Consider the following 24,215-nt stretch of genomic DNA (forward strand, 5'->3'; position numbering starts at 1 on the left):
AGCCTAAATCGTTCTTGGGAAAACCAGGTAATATGTGTCCAATGCTTAATGATGTCCCCAGCTGCTCTAGGTGCTCTCTGCCAGTACCGAGCGGGTGCATCCTCGCATCGCCAGGCACAGCGCGCGCGCCCCGTTAGCTGCGGGCCGCCGAGCTGGCGGGTTCTCATCACCGTCTCACGCCCCGCCGCGCCACACCCACTCGAGGGCGGCTGGGAGCGGGAGCCACGAACCTGTTTCGCCAAGCCACGGCTGGAAGCAGCTCTTGATGGAGACCAGGGGCAGATCCTTACTAATCCTGAGCGCGCTCAGCAGCGGCGCCCAGTCCACGCCGCGCAGGCGGTCGGCGTTGAAGTCCAGCACGCCCTCCCGCAGGCAGGCGCGCACCGCGGGCGGGGGCACCGAGTCCTGCAGCGCGCACAGGTACTCGTAGTGCGAGAAGAAGTCGGCCGCGCCGTCGCGGCGCAGCTTCGCCGAGTCGATCATGGCCAGCGGGCGGCCTCGGGCCACGCCGGCGGCGCACACAATGCCCGCTGGCGCCGCGGGCCGCCCGGTCGCCTACGGCCGGCGGCTGCGCTGCGCAGGAGCGGCGGCTCGGACCGCACACGCAGGGTCCCGGCCCCGGCGAGGCCCGGCCCCTCGACGCCGCGCTCCCGCGCCGCCCCCCGCCGCACGGCGCCGGCCGTTGGCTCCCGCCTCACCGCCTTCCGCGACGCGGGGCTGCGGTTCACGCCGGGGGGAGGGGCGGGGGCGGGGCCTGCGGGGGCGGTGCGCCGGGGCGTCAGCGCGCCCGCCGTGCGTCAGCACGCAGGCCCCGCCTCTCGCGAGGAAGGCGCGGCACGACGAGAGGCGGGACCTTCGAGGCGAGGGAGGTGCGGAAGGTCGGCGGCTCTCGGGACTGGGGGACTGCGGAGAGGGTTTCCTGGTCGAATCACAGTGAGAAGTGAACGGAGCAGCGCGTTTGAAAAGTGGTCTACGCTTCTGACGAGGGTCTGCGCTTGCCCCGCCCGGGAGAGGACGTTGGATGTGGGATGGGCGAACGCCTAGAGTGGGTGTCCGCCGCCGTCCGGGAATGGTAATTGCTACAGATCACCCTTCGCTTCTGTTGGTTCTGCTTCCCTCACCCGGTTGTTGGCCTGTTGTGAAGAGTTCCATGAATTCAGGACATAATTGTTGATCGCTAGTAACCGCTTTGTTTTGTTTTCACAATGACGGGTAACTCTTAAAGATTTTTGTGAGAGCGAGAGACAGACGGACAGACGAGTGGGGGGAGGGGCAGAGGGAGAAGCAGACGCCCCGCTGAGCAGGTATTCCCCCCCCCCCCCCCCCCCCCCCCCGGCAGGTCTCGATCCCAGGACCCCGTGATCATGACCTGAGCTGAACAGACACGCTTAAACGACTGAGCCACCCAAGCACCCCTATTAAGCATTATTTTAAGCACTGTTTAAAATAATTTGGGGGGCTCAGTCAAGTTGAATGTACGACTTGGGCTCAGGTCATGATCTCAGGGTCCTGGGATCCAGCCCCACATGGAGCCGGGTGGTCGGGCTCCCTGCTCAGCAGGGAGTCTGTTTGTCACTCTTCCTCTGCCTCTCTCCCTGGTCATTCACTCTCTCTTTCAAATAAATACATACGATCTTTAAAAGTATGAAATAGGGCAGCCCGGGTGGCTCAGCGGTATAGCGCCGCGGTCAGCCCAGGGCCGGATCCTGGAGACCCGGGATCGAGCCCCACGTGGGCTCCCTGCATGGAGCCTGCTTCTCCCTCTGCCTGTGTCTCTCATGAATAAATAAATAAAATCTTTAAAAATAATAATAAAAGTATGAAATATTTTAATTTTCCTAACTCCACAGGGAATATACAATTGTATAGCCACTAAGTAAGTAGAAGTCAGATCTTTGGCCTCAGAACCTTTATTTGTATCCAGTTTCTAAAACAGTGATCATCCTTTGATCAGGTCGTAGGTGTCATGTGTACAGCCTTCCTCTTCCACTGTAGAACCAAACTAAAATAGAGTCGCTTATGTCAGGGACAAAATGAAGATGGTCAATTGCCACACGTAAAGGAAACCTAAGTTACAGGAATGTACAGCTCTGCTCAAAAATAAGCAGAGGACACCAGGCAATCCTCAAATGCCACCTCTGATCATATCTTCCTTGGACTTGTTCCTTGACTCAGCTACCCTGATCCACATAAGATAGAAGACCACTAGGCAAGCAATCAGCTGGAAAAAACAAATAGCGTCTGCATTCCAAAAAAAAAAAAAAAAATATATATATATATATATATATATATATATATATATATATCCCTTAGCCTGTGAGCAACTCAGAATCGGTTGCTCCCAGAACTTTGAGTTTCCCATGTTGGAGGTCAAAAGCCTTGCAATAAACTCTGCTTTGTTTTATTCTATATGTGGAGTTTGGTTTTTGACACTATCCACTGGTTAAGTGGGATCGTTTTACCTCTTACTCACTATACTTCACTCCTAATCCATCCGGACAACAATTATACCCAGACTTCCAACCCAACTTACCTTCCCACAGAGCCTAATGCCACTGCCATCTGCTCATCTCTAACACTGATCCTCTCTGGACCTGCTTTCAGAACAACAAGTTTGTTGGATCCAGTCACAGACCAATGTCAACCTGGTCAACAACATAGCCTGTCTTATTTTAAGTGCCTTGTAGTTCCCATTTCTTTTTTCCACTTCTTTATTTACAGCTATTCACAATGGCTCTTCCAAACTTCCTCTACTCTTTTCATGTTACCACTAGACACTGTGTCTCTGACCTGAAGAGGATACCTCGTATTTCACTAGGAAAATAAGTTTTTAGATGCAGACTTCTTCATCTTCTTTCCACAAACTGTGGCTGCTTTTCGATCCATGCTTCAACATTAGTGCAGCCACCACCACTTTTTCTTTAAATCCTTTCAAGACTTCCCATTGCTCTTAGGATAAAGGCAGTCCTCCTCACAATGGTCTAAAATATTGCTACTCATTGTGGAGTCACGAACTGGCTGCTGGTTGAGAACTGTTACTGTTCTATAAGATAAGGAACTTGCTGCAGAGTGTAAATGCATAAAACATCCTGTTTAGTTCAGCAGGCAAGATTTTCTTGATAAAAGTAGCAGTGTGTTGAGTTACATCCTAGAACAAGCTCCTTATCTCACTGTCTGCTGGCACTTTGAGTTACCTGGTCTGCAGGATAGTGTATCTCCTGGGCATGATGGGGGCGTAATCTCTGAACACTTGTCTTGCACCCTTCTCCCTTTCATTTTTCAGGAGTCCAGCCCACAGTGGACTTCTTTCAGACCTACATATTTCAGTGGTTCACTGTCCGTAGTTTCTCCTCTACATGGAATATCCCCTTTACTCTGCACCTGGTTAAGGTCTCCTCATCCTTCTCAGTTCACCTGTCACATTGTCAAGGAAGTATTCCCTTACCTACTCAACTCATCAAATCCTCTTACCCTAAGCTCTCATAACACCATGTACCTGTCATTCATAGCCTTCACCACATTTCATAGTCATTTTAAGATAGACACTTACCATATGGTCCATGAGGAAGAAATCACATCTGTTTTACTTACTCTTGCATCTCCAGCAACTACCACAGTTACTACATGCTTAACTGTAGCACTAGTTATAATACTTGTTAAATGAAAAAATGAATGTATCCAATCAATGATCAAGCCTTGGCAGTTTTTCCTTTATGGAGTCTCTCTCGTACTTCTCTCTTCTATTTGTGTTCCATTACTCTACCATTTATTGTTTTACGTGTGGATTATGATGATTGCTTCAGAGAATAGTATGTCTTCCTACATTCAGGCTCTCCTTCATTTATTACACGTCCCAAGGTTCAAGGATCATGCCATTGCCCTATTCGAAACCTTCCATAACACCTATTGCCAACACAATAAAGCCCAAACATTTAAGAATGACATTTAAAACTTTGCATAATTTGGCTTTAATTTCACTTTCCAGACTGGTTTTTAATCTATGGATCTAATTATCTCTACATCTTTGCTCCCTTCCAGTGCATATTATAATGTCAAAAATTTTTCTGGTCACTGCCCTTATGTCTCCTTCTCTGAGAAAGCTTCACTGAGAATCCAAGCAAGATATGGATCCCTTCTCTCCTCTGAACTTGCAAACAGCTTAATAGGACACATCTGGAACTGTCATAAGGCATCTACATCTTATCATCCCTGCTGGTATTGAAGCTCTCTGAGAGTGAGGATACATCTCTGCGTTCTGTGCAGTTCTCAGCATGGTATTATACACATGGGTCAACCTGGTCAGTGAATATTTGGGGAATGAACCAATGAATGAAATGAGTTCTCTGACTCTTTCTCTTTTTTTTTTCTTTCTGCTTTTCAAGGTTCTGTAGTTAGTTACATTTGGATAATAGGCTGCTTCATAGCAACATAATAATCAAGCTCACAGAGTGTTGCAAATAGCTGCTAAGAGCATCCCTCTGCCACTTTAGAACAGCTTGTTCTTCCTCTCAAAGGAAGAGAGCAAGATTCTGTACTTATTAAGTGCCTTTGTTTGCTTGGCATTTAGAGACACTAGAGGCATCCTACATTCAACGAAATGCCCATTTTTATTGTAATTTTCCCCTATGAATAGCAGCTATCCAAAGATGTTTCTGTACAATTTTTCATCCTTTTGTATTCATAAAATGCATTTTAACTACATACAAGCAGAAAATAAATAGAAAGAACTCTGCTTTGAATTTGATAAAAGTTTAGGGAGATGTCTTTATGGCACATTACCAAACTTGTTTGGGGAAACTTTAGCCATGTGAAATGTGTTGGAGAGGTGCCAAGAATTCAAGAATTCTCAAAATTTCTGAGTACACAGTTGCCTCATATATAGGCGTAGTGACAGGCATCTATCAGTAACATGAAAGATAGGGATGCTTGGGTGGCTCACTGCCTGAGTGTCTGCCTTTGGTTCAAGGCGTGATCCCAGGTCCTAGGATTGAGTCCCACATCGAGCTCCCCCCAGGGAGCTTGCTTCTCCCTCTGCCTGTGTCTCTGCCTCTCTCTGTGTGTCTCTCATGAATAAATAAATAAAATCTTTAAAAAAAAAGTAACTTGGAAGATATTGTGTTAGTCCTCTTATGCTGTAATAATGTGAACAAATCATCCTAAAACTTGACAACATCAGTAAGAATTTTGGTTTTGTTTTGTTTTTAATCTGGATTAGCTGTAGTGACTCTGTTTTAGACCTCCAGATAGCTGGTTTTTCTCCATGGTTGGATCCATTTGAGGTCTGTCCCACACATCTGATTCCAGGGCCTGAATGTGGGGCACCTAATTCCAGGGCACACTCTTCTCACTTTGGCTGTTGAAACACAAGAGGTGAGCCCACTTAAGCCCACTTAAGACCTCTGCTAGCATAATATCTGCTCACACAGCACTGACCAAAACTTGTCCCAGATCTAAATTGTGTGTAAAATAGGTACATATGCCTCAAGTTCATAGATCTCACAGAATATTGCATCTTGGACAATGTTACCTTGGCACTTTCATCAACATTTGTATACTTGATAAACATTGCAGACACTTTTTCACCTTTGAGAACTTTCTGAATTTGTGTAACAATTTCTATGGGAACAGAGGAAGGTATACTTTAGAACTCAACTATTGTTATTGCATTGCTGGGAGAAGAATTGATGATATTAAGGTCAGTACAGATTAAAGATTTGAGATTCACATCTTCCTTACTAACATCAGTCTATGGAACATTCCTGGGGAACTGTGATAGTAGCTTTATATGATTTCAGTCACATGACAGTTTGCCAAAGCTGCTTAAGTAAAACATACATAATACAGTCCACCTCGCTTTAGTTTTCCCCACCACTCCACAACGTATCATCAATGGGGTACCTAATAGATAAACAGAAACTGAAAGAACTCATTGCTAGCTTACCTGCTTGACAAGAAAAATTAATGGAAGCACATCAGTTGATATCAGACTCAAATCCATAAAGACAAAACAAGACAAAGAATTCCAATCAAAGTAATGATGTAGGTAATTATAAAAAAACAACATAAATTCACATTTCTCTGTTCCTTATGCCTAACATATATGGTATGTTTATATTTCGATTATTGTGCATACAACAGATAGAAATGTTCTATATCTGACAACATGGACAAAGGAGGCAGTGAGAACAAAGCTGTGTTAGAATAAAAATGATGCTAAATCATAACCTGAATCCATAGGAAGAAACGAGGAGAACCAGAAATGGTCAATAAACAGATTAACCTAACAAACTCTATTAATATTAATTTGTTCTTATTTCTTCTCTCAGCTCCTTTGAAAGACATAAAATGTTTTATGGTCATACTTATAACAATGTATTGCTGAATATGTAACATATATATGTAATGAAAACAAAAAGAGATGAGAGATGAGAGGAACATAAAGGTATAGTTTCTATATCTGACTAGAATGAAATTAGTTTACTTTTTTTTTAAGATTATTTATTTATTTATTTATTTGAGAGAGGAAGCATACACAAGTGGCAGGGAGAGGCAGAGGGAGAAGGAAAAGCAGATTCCCCACCAAACAGGGAGACCAATAACATGTAGGACTCAATCCCAAGACCCTAGGACCATAACCTGAGCCGAACCCAGACACTTAACTGACTGAGCCACCCAGGCACTCCTGAAATGAAATTTATATTGGAAGTAGCTTCTGATAAGATGTAGATTGTAAACTCCAGAACAGCCATAACTAAAAAAAAATTGATAGTAAATGGAATTAAATGTTGCACTAAAAAATGTCCATTTGATATATAAGGAGGCAATAAAAGAAGAATAGAGGAACAACAACAAACCCAAAAAACATGAAACATACAGAAAACAAAAGGTAAAATGACAGACATCTATGTTTCCTATGTATCCTACCATATCAATAATAAAATTAGATGTGAATGAATGAAACAATCAAAAGGCAGGATTAACAAACTGAATAAAAAACAAGATATTGTCTACAGGAGATACTCCTTAGATTTAAAGATATAAATATGTTCAAAATAAAAGATGAAAAAATGTACATCATGTAGATAGTAACTGTGATAATGCTGTAGTGGTTATACAAATACTAGACAAAACAGACCTTAAAGCAAAACAACAAAAAAATGATATAAAGAGGGAGATTTTATGGTGGGAAAAGGGTCAGTCTATCAGGAAGACATAAAAATTATGAACACCTACAAATCATAAGAGAACTTCAAAAAGCAAGAAGATGATACCAAGATACATGAAGAATTAGAGAAATAGAGAATTCAACAATATTAGTTGATGACTTCATTACCCCGGCATCAACAATGGATAGGTTAAGTTGGCAGAAGATCAACAAGTAGATAGAACACTTGAACCACACCATAAATTACTAGACCTAACAAAGCGTGTTAATGCTTAACCCAACAAGACTTAAATTTACCTTCTCAAGTGATATGAAACACTCCATGGTAAATTATGTTCTAGGCCAAAGACAAGAGATTGAAAACCATATACACTGCAAATGGGAATGTAAAATAGTGCTGTCATTTTACAAAACAGTTTGACAATTTCTCAAAATGTTGAACATCAGAGTTACTTCGTGACCCCGCACTTCCACTACCAGATAGATACTCAGCAGAAGTAAAAACTTAGGTCCACCCAAAAACTTTTAGGTGAATGTTCATAAAAGCATATTGATAATATCAAAAGGTGGAAATAACCCAAATGTCACATTATTGATCAATGAATAAACAAAATGTGGAATATTCATACAATGAAATATTTTTCAGCTATAAAAAGGAATGAATTATTGGTACATGTTACAGCATGGATGAACCATGAAAGTATTATGCAAAAGGAAAGAAGCCACTCACAAAGGACCACATATTGTGTAACTCCGTTTATTATGAAAAGCCCAGAATAGGCAAAACTGTAGAGACAGAAAGTGATGAGTGGTTGCCTATGGTTGAGAGGGTTGAGGAGAATGGCAAAAGGCTACTGATGTGTCTTGAGTTTTTTGGTGGGGGGATAAAAATCTTCTAAAATTGGATTTTGGTGATGGTTGCACAACTCTCAATAGCATTGAATCGCTTACATTAAATGGGTGAAATGATGGTAAATTATGTATTATAAATTATATCTCAAAGCTGTTAAAATTATAAATTTTAACATTATAATTTTAACATAATTTTATAAATTAAAATATAAATATAAATTTAATTTTAACATTATAATTTTAACATTATGATTTTATAAATTAAAATATAAATTTTAGAAATTTGAAAATTCATCCAAAATTACAATTTCTTTAAAAATGCAATAATTTTCTTTTAAAATGCAAAAATGAAATATTAACAATAACCTAAGAAAGAAAAGAATATCTAATAACTCTAATTAGATACCTTAACAGAAAAAAATTTCCAGGGATAAGTGGCTTTCTTGGTAAATTCTTTAAAATACTTACAGAAGAAATAGCAGCAATTTTAGTTAAAAATCTTCCAGGAAACAGAAATAAAAGAATACACTATTCAAATCCTTTTTAAAAAAAAATGAGGCCAGCATAAGCCTCAGACCAAAGCTGAAAAGAACATTACAAGAATGGAATCACAAGCCAATTTCTCTTCTGAACATGCTTGCAAAGATTGTAAACAAAAGCACAAACTGTATCCATGGTATGTAAAACTAAAATACATCCCAACTGAATTGGTTTTATTCTGGTAATGCAAGGTCAGCTTAGTATTCAAACAATAAAACAGATCTCAGGAATAAATTGAAATGGAAAGAATTCATTTAAAAAAGAAGTCAATAAAAAAAAAAAAAAGCCAATCAGGAGACATACAAGAGTGAATAAACACAATAGATAATGCCTTATGAAAAATAGATGAAAAATATTCCATAAATTATGGAATATTCTAAAATTTTAAAATATAAAAAGCAGTTGAAAAAGATTCAAGAAAAAAAAAAGAAAAAGATTCAAGAGAAGGTGACAAATACTGAATATAGGAAAAAAAATATACAAATGAGAGATGTACCTAAAGAATAAAACCAAAGCAAGGAAATAGAACAAATACTAACAGTATAATTTAAGAACTTTTCTGAAATAATAGTAATAGTAAAAATAATACTAAAAGAAACTGTATATTGAACAAGTACATTACATAGCTGAGAATAGTAAGTCAAAATGATCAACACCAATGTGTATTTATTCATGAGACACAGAGAGGCAGAGACATAGGCAGAGGGAGAAGTAAACTCCCTGTGGGGAGCCTGATGTGGGACTCGATCCCAGGACCCCGGGATCATGATCAGAGCCGAAGGCAGATGCTCAACCACTGAACCACCCAGGTATTCACCAAGATGTATTCTAGAGAAATTTTAGACCTAAAATGGGAAATTGGAATTTTAATCCTAACAGACTAACTTAACTATAAAGGGCACAGACTGTTGACCTATATGCAAGAACTCAGGGTATCTGGATTCCATGAACCCTTCTGAAGGAAACTATTAAAGAGTATAACACAGCCAAAATGACTGGAGACCATCAATGTAAGTACTGCTAGTGAGCATTAAGTGTAGTTACTTCTTATAAAATGAGAAGTAAATGAGGGTTAAACGGAAAGAATACTGTATGCAATGGTTGTTTGCTCTGGCAATATAGGTATCAATCCTATAAATGACAGAAAGACTGAACAAACACCAAATGAAGTTAAAACTGTTTTCAAGCATTGTTTATATTAAAAATAATATAGAAAATGCAATTCTAAGTCTGTTCTCTGAGTAATATGGAATGGAACAAATGAGAAATCATCGAAAAAATAGGATTATTTTTTTTAAAAGATTTTATTTATTCTAGAGAGAGAGAGTAGGGAGAAGAGCAGAGGGAGAGGGACAAGCAGACTCCACACTCAATGGGAACCCAATGTGGGCCTCGCTCTCAGGACCCTGAGATCATGACCTTAAATCAAGAGTCAGACACTTAACCAACTGAGCCACCCAGGCAACCCTGGAGTATTCTAGTTATAACATCTGCTGTGAGCTAGGGAACTAGGGTTCTCAGGATGGAGGAAGTAGAATACAGAGATAATATAAAGGAGGTTAGTAAAAACTGCAGTGCTCAATTAGAATTATCTGTAATTAATAAGGCATTTTAACTATATATATTTTTAAAGATTTTATTGATTTGAGAGACAGCATAGTGCACAAGAGGGGGCGGGGCAGAGAGAGAAGGACTCTCCACTGAGCAGGGATCCTGGCTCAGGGGTTGATCTCTGGACCCTGAGATCATGATCTGAGCTGAAGGCAGACACTTAACCAGCTGAACCATCTAGGCACACCATTTTAACTATATTTATACAGACCTATGTATTTAGGGCTGTGTCTACATCTATACATTTATATATACTATATACTATCTATGTATATAATTATATATGAAAAATGTTATATATATGTGTCAAACACACACACACACACGTATCCTATCTCTGTTGAATAGGCCTAGAACTGATGACCAACCTAGTAGCAAAAAACATCCATAGGGCCCAGATTATGGTCTTGAAATAGTTTAATTAAAGTCTGTGGTGCATTTGTGTGAAATGAACTTGGAAATTTTTGCGATACCAAATAACAAGGAAGTTTTCAAAGCGTACTGGCCACTTCAGAAGGACTCCAGGGACAAATGTTAAGAGGCTTTCTGCGGATAATGGAACAGTTTGAACTTCAGTGGGATAATAATTACAATGAATTGAAAGCCATCAACTACATTTAAATCCATGGGTTTCAAAAAATAAATAAATAAATAAATCCATGGGTTTCTATGGATACCAAAAAAAGTCAACTTATGAGGATAATTTGGAAAAAATGCATTATAATAAAAACTGATTTTTTTAATGGTAGAGGTAGAATTGGGTGGGGTGAGAGAATAACCAAGTTTTTATCCTACCTTTCCATTGTGAACTGTATCAGTGTGCCCCCAAATTGTAGACTGGGCCATAGAACTTCATAAAACTATTTCTGCCAATAAGTGGAAAAGAAGTGATCAAGTTAGAATATAATTTTTCAATCTCCAATGAGTTTATGCTGGACTCTAGCAGAATTCAATTTGGAAACACCTGCATTCTTCAGCAGATAAATTGAAGGGCAGTAGAAGGATGGAAAGGTGACTTACAGAGTAAAAGAGAAAAAGTCGTTATTTAAAACAGCAAAACTAAACCATGCTTTCTAGGGATACAAACTTGGATGATGAATTTATAAAGAAATTTGAGGATAAGTCAATTATAAAATGAGGAAAATGATTACTTTTTGGAAGAAAGAAATTATAATTGAATCAGAACACAAGGAGGGGCTTCAGGCAAAGTTCTATTTCTTTAATTGGGTGGTGATTACAAGAGTATTTGTCTTATAATATCATTCGGCTATTTATGTGCTTTTTGTGGTTTCTTGACTGTGACATTTTATAACAAAAATGTTTTAAGAAAATCAAACACCTAGGAATAAATATAACAAAAAGTTGAGGAAAACTCTACACAGAAAACTAAAAAGCTTTAGTGAGATAAATTAAACCAGATTTAAATAAATAGATAAATCATTGGTCATTGTTTGCATGATTCAAGTAATCTCCAAACTTTCTACAGATTCAGTGCAGTAGGAATTAATCTTTTCTGTGTGTGTGTATGTGTGTCTGTAAATTGACAAGCTGAATCGAAAATTTATATGGAGATTCTAAGGCCACTCATAGTAAGATATGAAAAAGAACAAAGTTGGAGGACTATGTGTCAGACAACATGACTCATTAAAGTTCATGATAATTAAAACAATGTGATATTGATACAAGAATAGAAATAGAGCAATGGAAGAGAACAGCAGGTTTGGTCCCTACCCAGGTAGATAAGGTCACTTCATTTATGACAAAGGTGGCAATACAATGGACAAAGGATTTTTTTCAGTAAATGCTTATGTGTCATTTATGGAAAGAAATTGATATTGATCCTTATATCACTCCATATACAAAAGTCAATTCCAGTTGGATTATTGATCTAAATGATCAACAAAATGATCACTGAAGAGTGAAAAAGCAAAGCAAAGAATGAGAGAAGGTCTTTTCAATATTTACCTGTGACGAGAACTTGGTTCCAAAAAAATACTTGAATCCAGAAAAATACAGACAACCCAACAGAAAAATAGGCAAAGCTTGAACAGGTACTTCACAGAATAAAATATCCAAAATCACTAAAAAAAAAAAAAAAAAATCCATGACAAGGTGCTCATCCTAATGAGGGAAAAGAAGAGTAACTTAGTTAAAAATTTGAAACAAATTAATTAACCAGGGAAATGAAAACAAAATTAAAACCACAATGGGATACCTCTGAGCTGATGAGGAGGATGTAGAGTGGCTGTAACTCCTATGCACTGCTGGTGGGAGAGAAATCAATATCTGCACTTCAGAAAGTGCTGGCTGTAGCATGGAAAGTGTAGGTATGTGTAGCCTAAGGACCTAGCAATTGTACACCAAGCATACACTCAGCACGTGTGTGTGTGTGTGTATATGTATATATCTATATGTTCCAAGAGGCATGCAGAAGTATGTTCAAGGAAGCACTATTTATATAGCCCCAAACTAGAAATAACCCAAATGCCTATCAAGAGCAGAATAAATGGTAACTTCATGCACTAGAATACAATGAAAGTGAATGAACTCTTTGAGCAAAAATATGGCCAAATCACAATTTAATGTTGAGTGAAAGAAGCCAGACATAAATTATATTACACAAAGACATCAATACCAGGATATAGAGATCATTGGAACTCATTTTGAAGTTGCTTACCACCATTTTTGAAGTTCTGAAACAGGTGAAATAACTCCATGATGATAGGAATCAGAATTGAGGCGCTGTGTCCCTACACAGGTGTTCTGATTTGTGCACTTCTTCTGACTGCATGTTACATTTCTACTTTAATATTTACTTAAAAATAAAGAGTTAATTTTCTCACCTACAGGCTCATCCTGCTTATAAACAATTTCATTGTCCCTAATCATGCCTCTCCCCTTCTCCTGGGCCAGGCAGTAAAATGCAAACCCAATTTATACTCTGCCACTTAAAAGCTAACAATTTAGCAAAAATGGAGGCAGCATTGTGTTTGGAAAAAATATGGGTAGAGGGGTCAAGATTAAATTTTAAATACAGGTTTCACCACTCTGGTTGTGCAACTTGGTCTTTATTTTCCTCATCTGTATTTGTAGTGTGCATCGGAGGACTGCATGGCAAACTAATAACTGGAGGGGCACCTGGGTGGCTCAGTGGTTGAGCATTTGCCTTTGGCTTAGAGTGTGATCCCTGGGGTCCAGGGATTGAATCCTGCATAGGGCTCCCTGCAGGGAGCCTGCTTCTCCCTCTGCCTGTGTCTCTATCTCTCTCTCTGTGTCTCTCATGAATAAATAAATAAAATCTTAAAAAAAAAAGCCCTAATAACTGGAAATCATACAATATACATCTATTGTAAAATGACTTAAGTTCCTCCAAAGACTCATAATGGCTTCTTAAAAAAGATTTTATTTATCTACTTATTTATTTGAGAGGGGGTGAGAGACCTTGTGGATGATTAGGGGCAGAGGTAGAGAATCTCAAGCAGACTCCTTGCTGAGCTCAGAACCCATCATGGGACTCAGTCCCTCGACCCTAAGATCATGACCAGAGCTTAACTGACTGAGCCACTGAGGCTCCCTTCATAATGGTTTCTAATTGCAACATCTGTACAATTTCCTCACATTACTATGGCTTTCGTGGTCAGGCTGGCCTGACTCCCAGACCTCTGCTCCTCCTCACCCAGGAAGAATATTTCTGAAACATTCTCTTAGGTTTAACTTCAGGTAGATTGCTCTACTTATCCCCATACATCTTCATCCTACAGCATTGATCCTCTCTCGGTCAGCCTTAGAGAATATACCCACACACAGATCCAAAGAAGATATTTGCTTTATTTTCTCCTCAGGTTTTTTTTCCTTTAGGAATTACTGCTTAATTAACAGGGAAGTAGTTGAAGGAATTACACCCATATCTATTTTATGGAAGTTTATGGGGCCAATAAATATCTAGCAAATTTGTGTATGTTGATGTAGCAAGGTATCCATGATACGTCCTAAAATGAAACAGGCGAAAAGCAGGACAGTCAGACAAGTACCATGCCCACTAGAATGTAAGGTATGCGAGAGCAGAGACCAAGTCCGTTTTATGTATCTGCAGCATCTAGTGGACACACAGTGTAATTACTTGTGGACTGAATGTTAGAGCACAGAAAATGACCTGAAGAACACAGGTCGCCTTGCTATCAGGGTTACCCCTCTCTGGAGGAGCACTTTTTGTTCGCCACATTTCTGATATTTCAAATAGTTATATTAGAATGTATCTATGTTTTATGTTTCCAGCACCTAAGGTGCTTGGCCCTCCAGCAGTCAGCACCTGTGTCTCTTTGTTGCTTGCTATAGTGACTTCAGGCTACAAGAAACAGCTTTGCTTGTGGTGTGGGGAGCCAGACATGGCTGCTCATTCGTGTTCCTCTCCCCACCCAGCTTTTAGCAAACAACTGTCATAAGGAGTCTGGATCCCACAGCCTAGCCCCTGATTGGACAACTCGAAGGCATGCATTTTGATTCTGTGCAGCTCCCCTGTGATTCACCCTAAATGACTTCCCTGGCTTCAGGGGACTTCACTTGAAATTGTACTTTCTGGCCTCCTTCCAGCTCTAGCTCTCTTGGATTGTCCTAGAACAGTTCCTCCTCTCCAAGTCTGCTTCTAGGGACTCAAACTAAGTCACTTGTGTAATTAGAAACCATAAAAACAAGTAGTGCCTATTAGAGGATGAGGCAGATGACCTCCTCACCTCAAACTTGTCACTCTCTATAGCTTTAAATTAATCATAAAATGTGCCCAGGCACAGCTCCATAACTGACAGGGCCCAGGGCAAAGTGAGAATGTGAGGTCCTTTGTTTGAAAAGCAGGAAAAAAGTAGTGTTAGCAGTACTGAAATATAAAAGCTTTTCCTTTTTCCCAAAGTCTCAACTTGTCAGGGTATTTTTTATTTGCTATTGACTGTTGTTCTAAGTAAAGAAAAATTAAAATTTTTCATGATTAGCATGAATTTTTTTCATTCACCTTTATCTTGTGCAATGTGAGTTTTAAGCTCAAAATAAGAGCTTTTCACTTCAGTGCAGAATAACCAAATTACACAATTTATCCTTTATAGATTGTATATGCATATGTATTTTTCTTACCTATGCTATGGAAACGCTGCACAAGGTGAACTCAACAGTTTTTTTTTTTAATTTTTATTTATTTATGATAGTCACACACAGAGAGAGAGGCAGAGACATAGGCAGAGGGAGAAGCAGGTTCTATGCACCGGGAGCCCGACGTGGGATTCGATCCCGGAGTCTCCAGGATCGCGCCCTGGGCCAAAGGCAGGTGCCAAACCATTGCGCCACCCAGGGATCCCTGAACTCAGCAGTTTTAATTTAACTTTTCAACATGTACACTTTCTCCCCTGATTCCTACCTTCAGCTCCATGTTCTGTGAATAAGAAGGAAAGGAAAAAGAACTGTGAGTTGCCCCATCTTTCCTTCTGTGTCGTCATTTCTGGGGTAAGCGATTGGCTCATACAGGGAAGTAAATGAATAAGGAAGGCTATGGTAGGTTCCTTGGTCATTGATGTTTCTCAGAACTCCATTGCCATCCCTGTGTCCAAAGGACCTTGATGAGAATGTAAAGCACAGCCTCCTGCTTACTCAGATGTCCAAGTAATGTGTTTCAAGTCTTGCTGAACTGCCCCCACTGCAGGTCCACCTGCATGCTGTGTACATGGAACATCCTGACTGTGTATGAATGGGGCAACAGGGACAGTGGACATGCCACTGCTTGGGCTACTCTTCTTACATGCATACTCCGTTGTCCCATAGACTTCACTTAGAGAACATGAGCAGAACGATACAATCAAGAATTTTAAGACAGATGAAGGTAGAATATTAAACCAAAATAGGGGCTCTTCTAAGTATGGGACCCTGGGTGACTGCTCATGAAGGGAGCCCTGGCTGGAGCACAGAGGTAAGTAAGGCCTAGGTCTTGCTCAGTCCTGGCAAAAGCCCCACACATCTCTTGGTTGCTGGTTTGGCAGACTTCAGGGCAGCTAGGGCTACTGTGTTGGCACAGCATTCTTGTTTCAGCACCTTAAAAATTTTTATTTAAGACCATCTTTATTTTCTTTTGAGCTGAGTAGGAGATTCAAACATATATTTGCTCCAGTTTATCCAGCATTTGGTATTTTGTGATGGGAGGGAACTTCTTGTTAAGTTCATGGAAATGGACATCAGAGTACATTTTTTTGTCTACTTACAGATTTCACAACCATCCAAGTCTAATTCAGATTTCACAAACCCCTAATGAGTACTTGTTTTTATTGGATGTTTCTTTTTAAAATTATTCTATATTTTATTTGTTTATTTGAGAGAGAGAGAGAGAGAGAGAACCTGACACGGGGCTCCATCCCAGGAGAAAGAGAGAGAGAGAGAAAACACCTGACACAGGGCTCCATCCCAGGACCCTGGGATCATGACCCGAGCCTCAGGTAGATTGGTTAACTAACTGAGCCTGCAGGCACCCCAGTAGTTTTCTTTTTATCCCTGGTTCTCTGAAATTTCCTCTGGATTTGCCTGACTGTGGATCTTTTCATTTTTTGTTCATGATACTCAGTGGTCTCTTTATATTGAGAAGCTTAGTCCTTCAGCTCTGACTACACCATAAGATATGCTTATAAAATAATTTTTCTCTCTTCTCCCTTCTGGAGGACCACTCATTTGGATTCATCTTCTTGGGCCAAACCTCTAGTTTCTAATCTTTTCAATATCTTTTGTCTTTTAATTCACTTATTTGGGACATTTCTTTAAAGATTGTTTTCTGTTTTACCTATGAATGATTTTCCTTTTGGAACTTATTTCTGACTTCTAAGCATACGTTTTTGTGCTATGGCATTCAATTTTTATGATATTATAGTCATGTTTCAAATATGCAGTATTTTTTGTTACTTCCAAGGGTATTAATAGTATAGTTTCATTTTATAGTTTTTTTCAGCTTCCTTTATTATCTCCTTTTCTTCTAAGTTCTATTATTTGTTTTTTTAAGTCTCTATTTTTCATGTTTTAGATTTCTTTTTTGTATATTTTTATTGGAGTTTGATTTGCCAATATATAGCATAACACCCAGTGCTCATCCCATCAAGTGCCCCCCTCAGTGCCCGATACCCAGTCACCCCAGCCCCCCGCCCACCTCCCTTTCCACCACCCCTTGTTTGTTTCCCAGAGTTAGGAGTCTCTCATGATCTGTCACCCTCACTGATATTTCCCACTCATTTTCTCTCCTTTCCCCTCTGTTCTCTTTCACTATTTTTTATATTCCCCAAATGAATGAGACCATATAATGTTTGTCCTTCTCCGATTGACTTACTTCACTCAGCATAATACCCTGAGGTTCCATCCACATTGAAGCAAATGGTGGGTATTTGTCGTGCAGGTGTCCTGCCGTTTCACTGCAATGTTTTAGATTTCTCTTGTGTATGCTGAACTTAGAATTTCTGCCCATCTTTAAAATAAGACCTTAAATATATGGAGACTCTGTGCACAAGTATATTTTACCCCAGAGAAGTTGTGTGGAGAGCTTCTTTTTGGGATTGGACACTCAGATATCTGTATCTGGAGGGCTTTTCTCTGGAATTTAAATTTTTTCATGGGTAAGACACACTGATCTCGTGCCTTGGTTTCTGAAACTGACTGCTGAAGGTTTTGAAGCTGTGGTGGGTGCTTAAGGTGTGTAGTAAGAGGGGAGCTTCCATTCTGAAAGCACTTTCAGGCAGTCCCTGTACCTCACCCCACACTCTGCTTTATTTGGATCCCTGAGCTCAAAGGCTGTTCAGTTCCACTTCTCCAGTGATTGATCACCAACGCTCCACTCTCCTTGAGGCAGAGTGCAAGGATGGGGAAGAGGCAGAAGGAAACTAATTTGGCTGTTTAGTGATGGATAGAAACTAAGGAAGGGGAGGGGATCTAACTACCCAGATCTATAACCAATCCCTTGTTTTTAGGCTCCCTCATTCTTCCTTATTTCTTTTGGCATCTCTGATAAGTCACCTGGTACTTTGTGGGTAATATTTTGAAACACTGTATTTCGAAATAATTGCAAACTTTACGAAAGTTGCATGAATTCCTCTATTATCCCTTTACTCGGTCTCTATATTAATCTCTTTCTTGAGTATTTGACAATAAGTTGTGTATATCATGGTCCCTTTCCCGGAGTCCTTCAGAATGTGTTTTCAAAAGAGACTTCTTTACATACCCACATTAAATTTACCTGCTTTAGGAAATCTACATTAATATAAATTTTATTTAGTCTACTACCATTCTGTCAATTTATCCAGTAATGTCCTTTTTTTTTTCTTTTTAGAGAGATTGAGCACACATGCATGAGGGAGTGGGGGGACGAGAGAGGGGCAAAGGGAGAGAGGGAATCACAAGCAGTCTCCATGCCCAGTGTGGAGCCTGATGTTGATCCCATAACCCTGAGTTCATGACCTGAGCCAAAATCAAGAGTCGGATGCCTAACTGACCGAGCCACCCAGGTGCATCCCAGAATTCCTTTATAGCATTGTTTTTCCTCAGGTCCTGGATCCAGCAAAGATCGCACAGTTATTTAAATATCATGTCTCTGTGGCTTCCCCAGATTTAAAACCCCCAGCCTTCCCTTGTCTTTCAGGACATTGACATCTTTGAGAAATACAGGTGATGGACCATTCCTATAGCCATTTCTTCTCATGTGGAAATTTTCCTTCTGGAGCTAAGCAGAAGGAAAATTCTTCTCTCCTCTCCCTTCAGAGTTTAATCTCTGAAGGACACTTGAAATCTGGGGTACTGGAACTTTTGGGTTTGTTACAGCCACAATCAGGCCATTAATGCCAAAGCCAGAGATGTTAGCATGTATGTGGAAATTTGCTAAGAATCATCTTACACTGAAGGGAGAGGAGAGAAGGTGTGTCTTGAAGGGTAAGTTCTTTAGAGGATGGCTGATTTTGTGGGAGAAAACAGGCAAAGAGCCTTCAACCTGTGTGGAACGGAAAGGTTTGGGTATCCTAATTGTGGCTGATCCATGAAAATTAGCAGGAGAACTGAGGAAATCAAAGCAAAGTAACGATATGGTGCTAGATTTCAGCAGTGTAAAATCTGAAGGAAGTTAGAGGCATCACAGCCCCTGGGGAATGAGAAGAAGCCACTAGGTGCAGAGCTGTCAGGGATGCATCTCCAGGCTTTGTTCACTTCCTGCCTAATACCCTCTCTCTCCCTGTGAAAAGGTGCTTATCAATGACCTGTTTTCTCTCTATCTCAACCTCAGTGAGTCTCGAGCATCTAGTGATGACACAGGTAGGAGAAATGTGTGCAGTAACCTCAGCTATCTCTAGTTGGGTACTGTAGCCCAGATGAGGTGAAGGGGTAGTCTCCTATCTCCCCTCTTGTGGACCTCAACAGGAGGATGCCAGAGGATGAGGAGAAGGGAAAGTGTCACCAGAACTGCAAGAAGAAGGACGTTCCAGAGTTGAGCAGGAAATATTTATGTCTACAAGTAGCACTCAGGCCACTTTAGAACTGGATTCAAGCTGCGAACATGATGCATTTCGCCTCCTGACCTGGTCCAGCTCACCTGACTGGCTGCCCTTGATAACCATACAGTGATAACCATGAGTACTGAAGGGTCTCAGGGACAAGAACATTTTGTTGAAAACTTGTCACTGTTCTGCATTCTAGCAAAGGTAGCTACTGTCCAGTGACTACAGATCTGGTGAGCTTTGGGGGAATGGTGTGTGTTGTAGTGTGAGTGTTGCCCTGGCTGTGGCTGGGAAGCTTGGGGCAAGGCCTAGGAGTTGGACCTCTTGTGTCTGGAAAGCTGTCTGAGAACCCACCTGCACTCAATCCTAGATCCCCTGCTGCTGGGTATCTTCTCAGAGAGGAGACCCTCTGCACAGAGTCTTTCCATGATGCCTGGCTTGGTGATTTCATGCAGGACAAAGGCATCACTTATCCATCTGTGATGGGAGTGTTCCTGGTACAGCCACACTTGAAGGAATTTGGGGGAAAATGAAACAGAGAATGAAGGGAGGCTTGATGGATGTTTGAGTTGGAAAGAATGAAAAGATAGAAGACTGAAGAAGCAGATTGGATGGAATTGGAATGTCCCGTCCCTACTCAACCCTGGCTCTCATCTACCCTCTTCTCCACCCACCCCCAGCCTGACGCAGGCCACAGGCACAAATGCCTGATCAGGTAAGCGTGCAGCATTTAGGTCAAGTGTTGCTCTGGCTGTGGCTGGGAAGCCTGGGGCAAGTTCCATGTTCCCTTCCAGAGCTTTGCTAGCCTCTACCAAAGGTGGAAGTCTATTTATCTTTCCCTTAAAGTTGGATGGGACTTCCTGGCTGTTTCAATGAATGGAATGCAGCAGACACTAGTGTGTTCCTTTTTTAGGGTTGCCATACCAAAATATCTGGGTGAATTAAACGACAGAAATGTATTCTCTTACATTTCCTAAGCATAGAATTCTGAAATCAAGGCATCATCAAGATTGATTCCTTTTGGAGAACTCTGAGGGAAAGTCTGTTCCAAGTCTTTTTCCTAGCTTCTGGTGATTGCCAGAAAACCTTGCCATCCTTGGCTTGCAGATGCATCATTCCTATGTCTGCTTCCATTGTCACATGGCAATCTTCTTTGCATGTGTCCCTGTCCAAAATTTCCTCTTCTTTTAAGGACAGCAGTCATTGGATTAGGGCCCACCCTAATCCAATATGACCCCATCAAGACCCTTTTTTTTTTTTTTTAAGTAGGCTCCACACCCAACATGGAGCCCAGTGGGGAGCTTGAACTCATGATCCTGAGATCAAGACCTGAGCTGAGATCCAGAATCAGATGCTTAGCCTACTGAGCCACTTAAGTGCCCAAGACCCAGTTTTTGAATAATGTCACATTAACTGGAACTGGGGGTTACAACTTGAACATGTTTTGAGGGGACACAGTTCAACCCACAAGAGTGAGGTTAAGTGATTTCTAAGTATAAGTGATAAGAGGCAATCCAACTTCTGTCTGGATCTTTTGCTCTAAGGTTATTCACCTTTGGAACCCAGCCACCATTTTGTGAGGAAGCCCCAGACACAAGAAGAGACCACATTTGAGTGTTCTGGCTGCTAGCCCCAGCTAAAATTCCAAGTCACAGAATCACCAGTCATGTAAATGAAAAGGCCTTCAGATGGTTCTAATTTCAGCCTTTGAGCTGTGCTACCTGATACTGAGATGAACTGTCTCTACTGACCCCAGTCAAAATTGCAGATCCCTGAGCAAAATAAATGTAGTTGGTCTTTTAATCCATTAAGTTTTTGTTGTTGTTATTGTTGTTGTTTTGTTTGTTCGTTAATCATTAAGTTTTAGGGTAGTTTGTCACACAGTGTTAAATTACTGGAATACCACCAAATGTCCTCTGCCCTACTTAAGACATCTGAATCTTCTGTGCTGGAATAAGCCTCTTTAATGAAAATGTGGCCTTGGGATCTGGCTGTGAGTTTGTTTTGGGTTTATCATCCTTCTCTTGACACAGATGAAGCAGGCCGACGATAGATAGATAGATAGATAGATAGATAGATAGATAGATAGATAGATAAAATCTGTTTCAGTGTGGCTTAAGTAAAATGTAGCCATGTATTTAAAGGTTTTATTACTGACTTTGCTTGTGAGGCATCTCTCCCACCCTTTGGAGTTCCAACAATTGTCATTGAAGAGTAGCTCTGATGCTTACTAGTTGTGTGATCTGAGCCAAATTACTTAAACTCTTCAAGCTTTAGTGTCCTCGTCCATAAAATGGGCATAATGATACCTACCTCCTTTATGTAAGCTTGTAGCTCAAAGTCTGGCCCATTGTAGGTATTCAATAAGAAAAAGGTGACTGTTTTGATTGAAAGTTAAAATGTTTAAAAAATTTTTCTATGTAAAATAATCTTGTTGATGGAGGTCATACAAATTTGTAGAACATATCCATAATTTGTACCTAACTGTAAGACTATACTACTTTGAAGTCACAATTCTTCAGGATCAAATAAAGGACAGTAAATACTTATTACAGCAATATAGTCTGTGTTGCTACAACTCACAAGGACAGATTTATTAAAATTGGTGGCACTAAGCTAAGAGTGACTATAAAATTGACAAGTTGAAAAGAGTTTTCTTTTTCCCACCTAGCTGCAGCCCCCTTACAAAAAAAAGAGAAAAACCTACATCAAATGCTTGGGAAATTCTAATTGGTTTCTCTTTTCTGATGGCAAGATTTATCCTATTAGAAACACACATGGCATGAGACTGAATTTTTGGTGGGATGAGTTTGAAGACTACAGGATTAGGTAGATTTGGGGGGAGCATTTAATTGGCCCTGGAATCTCAAGTGGGAGCCAAGCTTAATGTTTCCAACACATGCTGTTTTTATATGTGAGATTCTATTTTGGTTATTTTTATTTAGCCTTTTGTTTAAGTCAGGAACCTGGACATTTCATGAATTGCAAAATAAATATGAATTTTATCCACATAGCTTTTGGCAGAAAGAAGTTTCTTTCAACAAAGCCTATTTAATTTTGTTTGTTTTATTCTCATACTTACCAGTGCATACGAAAGGGAATCCATTCTTATTGATATTACTGCCCTTTTTTAGAAATCCTTTCCACTTTTCACAAACCTGGACTCTACTGGTAAATGACTTTTTGTCCCTGCATTCCGTGGGAGGCTTACAGACCTTGAATGATAAGTGGAAAGTAATCAAAACTCAAACTTGCAGATCTATGCACTTGAAAATGTGTAGCCGGCGTCAGTTCTTTGTCTGGAGCCTTGATTCTGTTGCTAGGTGGCAATGTTCCCTTACCAAAAGAGTGGTTAGAGTCTGCAGGTCCCTTTCTGACAGAAAGGAAAACATTGCATTAATGCCTCTTCATTAGCAACTTTTCAACCAGGTTTCCTGGTTTTAACTCACAAAGAGGCACTAACACTGTCAGAAATTTCCAGGCTGGAATCATCAAAACGAAAATTTCTTCCTCCTATCCACTGTACATTGCAAAATCAGGCAGTCAGTGGTATAAAGCACATGATTGTTTCCAGTAACTGTAAAAATCTACTGTAGGCAGGGACCAGAGCTATCCAACACCCTAGTACACAAGTGATATAATCTCACTTGTCCAGTGACTGGTGGAATAGTATTTAGTTCGCAGAAGAGCTCTAGCATTTTGATCAAGAAACGTCTGTGGATGGTGTGCCTATGAATTACTGAAGGTTCCTTTTTTAAAAAAAAAAGAGTGGTTGATTTCACTCTGATACCAGATAGGGTTGCCAGATTTAGAAAATAAAAATGCATGATGGCTAGTTAAATGTGAATTTCAGATGAACCATGGATTTTTTTAAGTCAGGTTTATTGAAGTATAATTGACATATGATAAAATTCACCCTTTTTAGGCATACAGTTCTATATATATATATATATATATATATATATATTTGCAAACATCTACATCACGTAAGTACTACCATACTCAAGATATAGGATAGGATATCCTGATTTACTTGATATGGGGTGTGTCCTGGACTCAGCAGTTTTCAAAGGCTTCTTAGGTGATTGCAACATGCAGCAGAATTTGAGAGCCATGGCTCCAACCACCTGCCATGGATTTGCTCTCTGTGTTCTCTCTATATTCTCAATTGTTTGGCTTTGCATAATAGGTCGTAGAACCCACCAGGAATCAGTTGTTATCACAACTGTTCATCAGCATGAAAGGGAAAAATCTAATTACTAGCTCCTGCTGGAGGGATGTCTACAACTGGCCATTCATGATGAAGAATAGAGGAGCTCAGCTTGAAGAAATAAGATTAAATCTGAATAGGAGAAAATTATATGTTGGAATTATTAGATTTCATCACAAACTCCTGCCGTTGCCTAAATTCCTGTGATTAGTGAGAGCTAATCAGGCCTGAGGAAGAAAAGGAGACACGACAGAAATGTTCCAAGAGGAAGACCTAATAATAGAATTAAGATTCTATTATTAGAATAGTATCTGGGAGGCTCCTTTGGTTAAGCCTCTGACTCTTGGTT

General features: G+C 40.2%; 1 protein-coding gene and 1 long non-coding RNA gene across 5 annotated transcripts in view; one reads left to right on the forward strand and one right to left on the reverse strand.

The window, feature by feature from the left end:
- Positions 1-507, reverse strand: part of CEP78 (centrosomal protein 78) — a 33,269-nt gene extending 32,762 nt beyond the window's left edge. For all 4 annotated transcript variants that reach the window (XM_038527033.1, XM_038527032.1, XM_038527031.1 and 1 more), the window contains exon 1: positions 231-507. In XM_038527033.1, coding sequence (XP_038382961.1) covers positions 231-483 — 253 coding nt within the window. In that variant the 5' untranslated portion in view covers positions 484-507. The remainder of the gene's footprint in view (positions 1-230) is intronic.
- A 314-nt stretch (positions 508-821) lies between these two features.
- Positions 822-21,427, forward strand: LOC111096628. The gene is made up of 3 exons (XR_005353171.1): positions 822-1,072; positions 20,112-20,371; positions 21,201-21,427. It is a non-coding gene; the product is annotated as an uncharacterized LOC111096628 (long non-coding RNA).
- Positions 21,428-24,215: the final 2,788 nt, after the last annotated feature.

Source organism: Canis lupus, chromosome 1, assembly GCF_011100685.1.
Source record: "Canis lupus familiaris isolate Mischka breed German Shepherd chromosome 1, alternate assembly UU_Cfam_GSD_1.0, whole genome shotgun sequence".
Taxonomy (NCBI): Eukaryota; Metazoa; Chordata; class Mammalia; order Carnivora; family Canidae; genus Canis; species Canis lupus.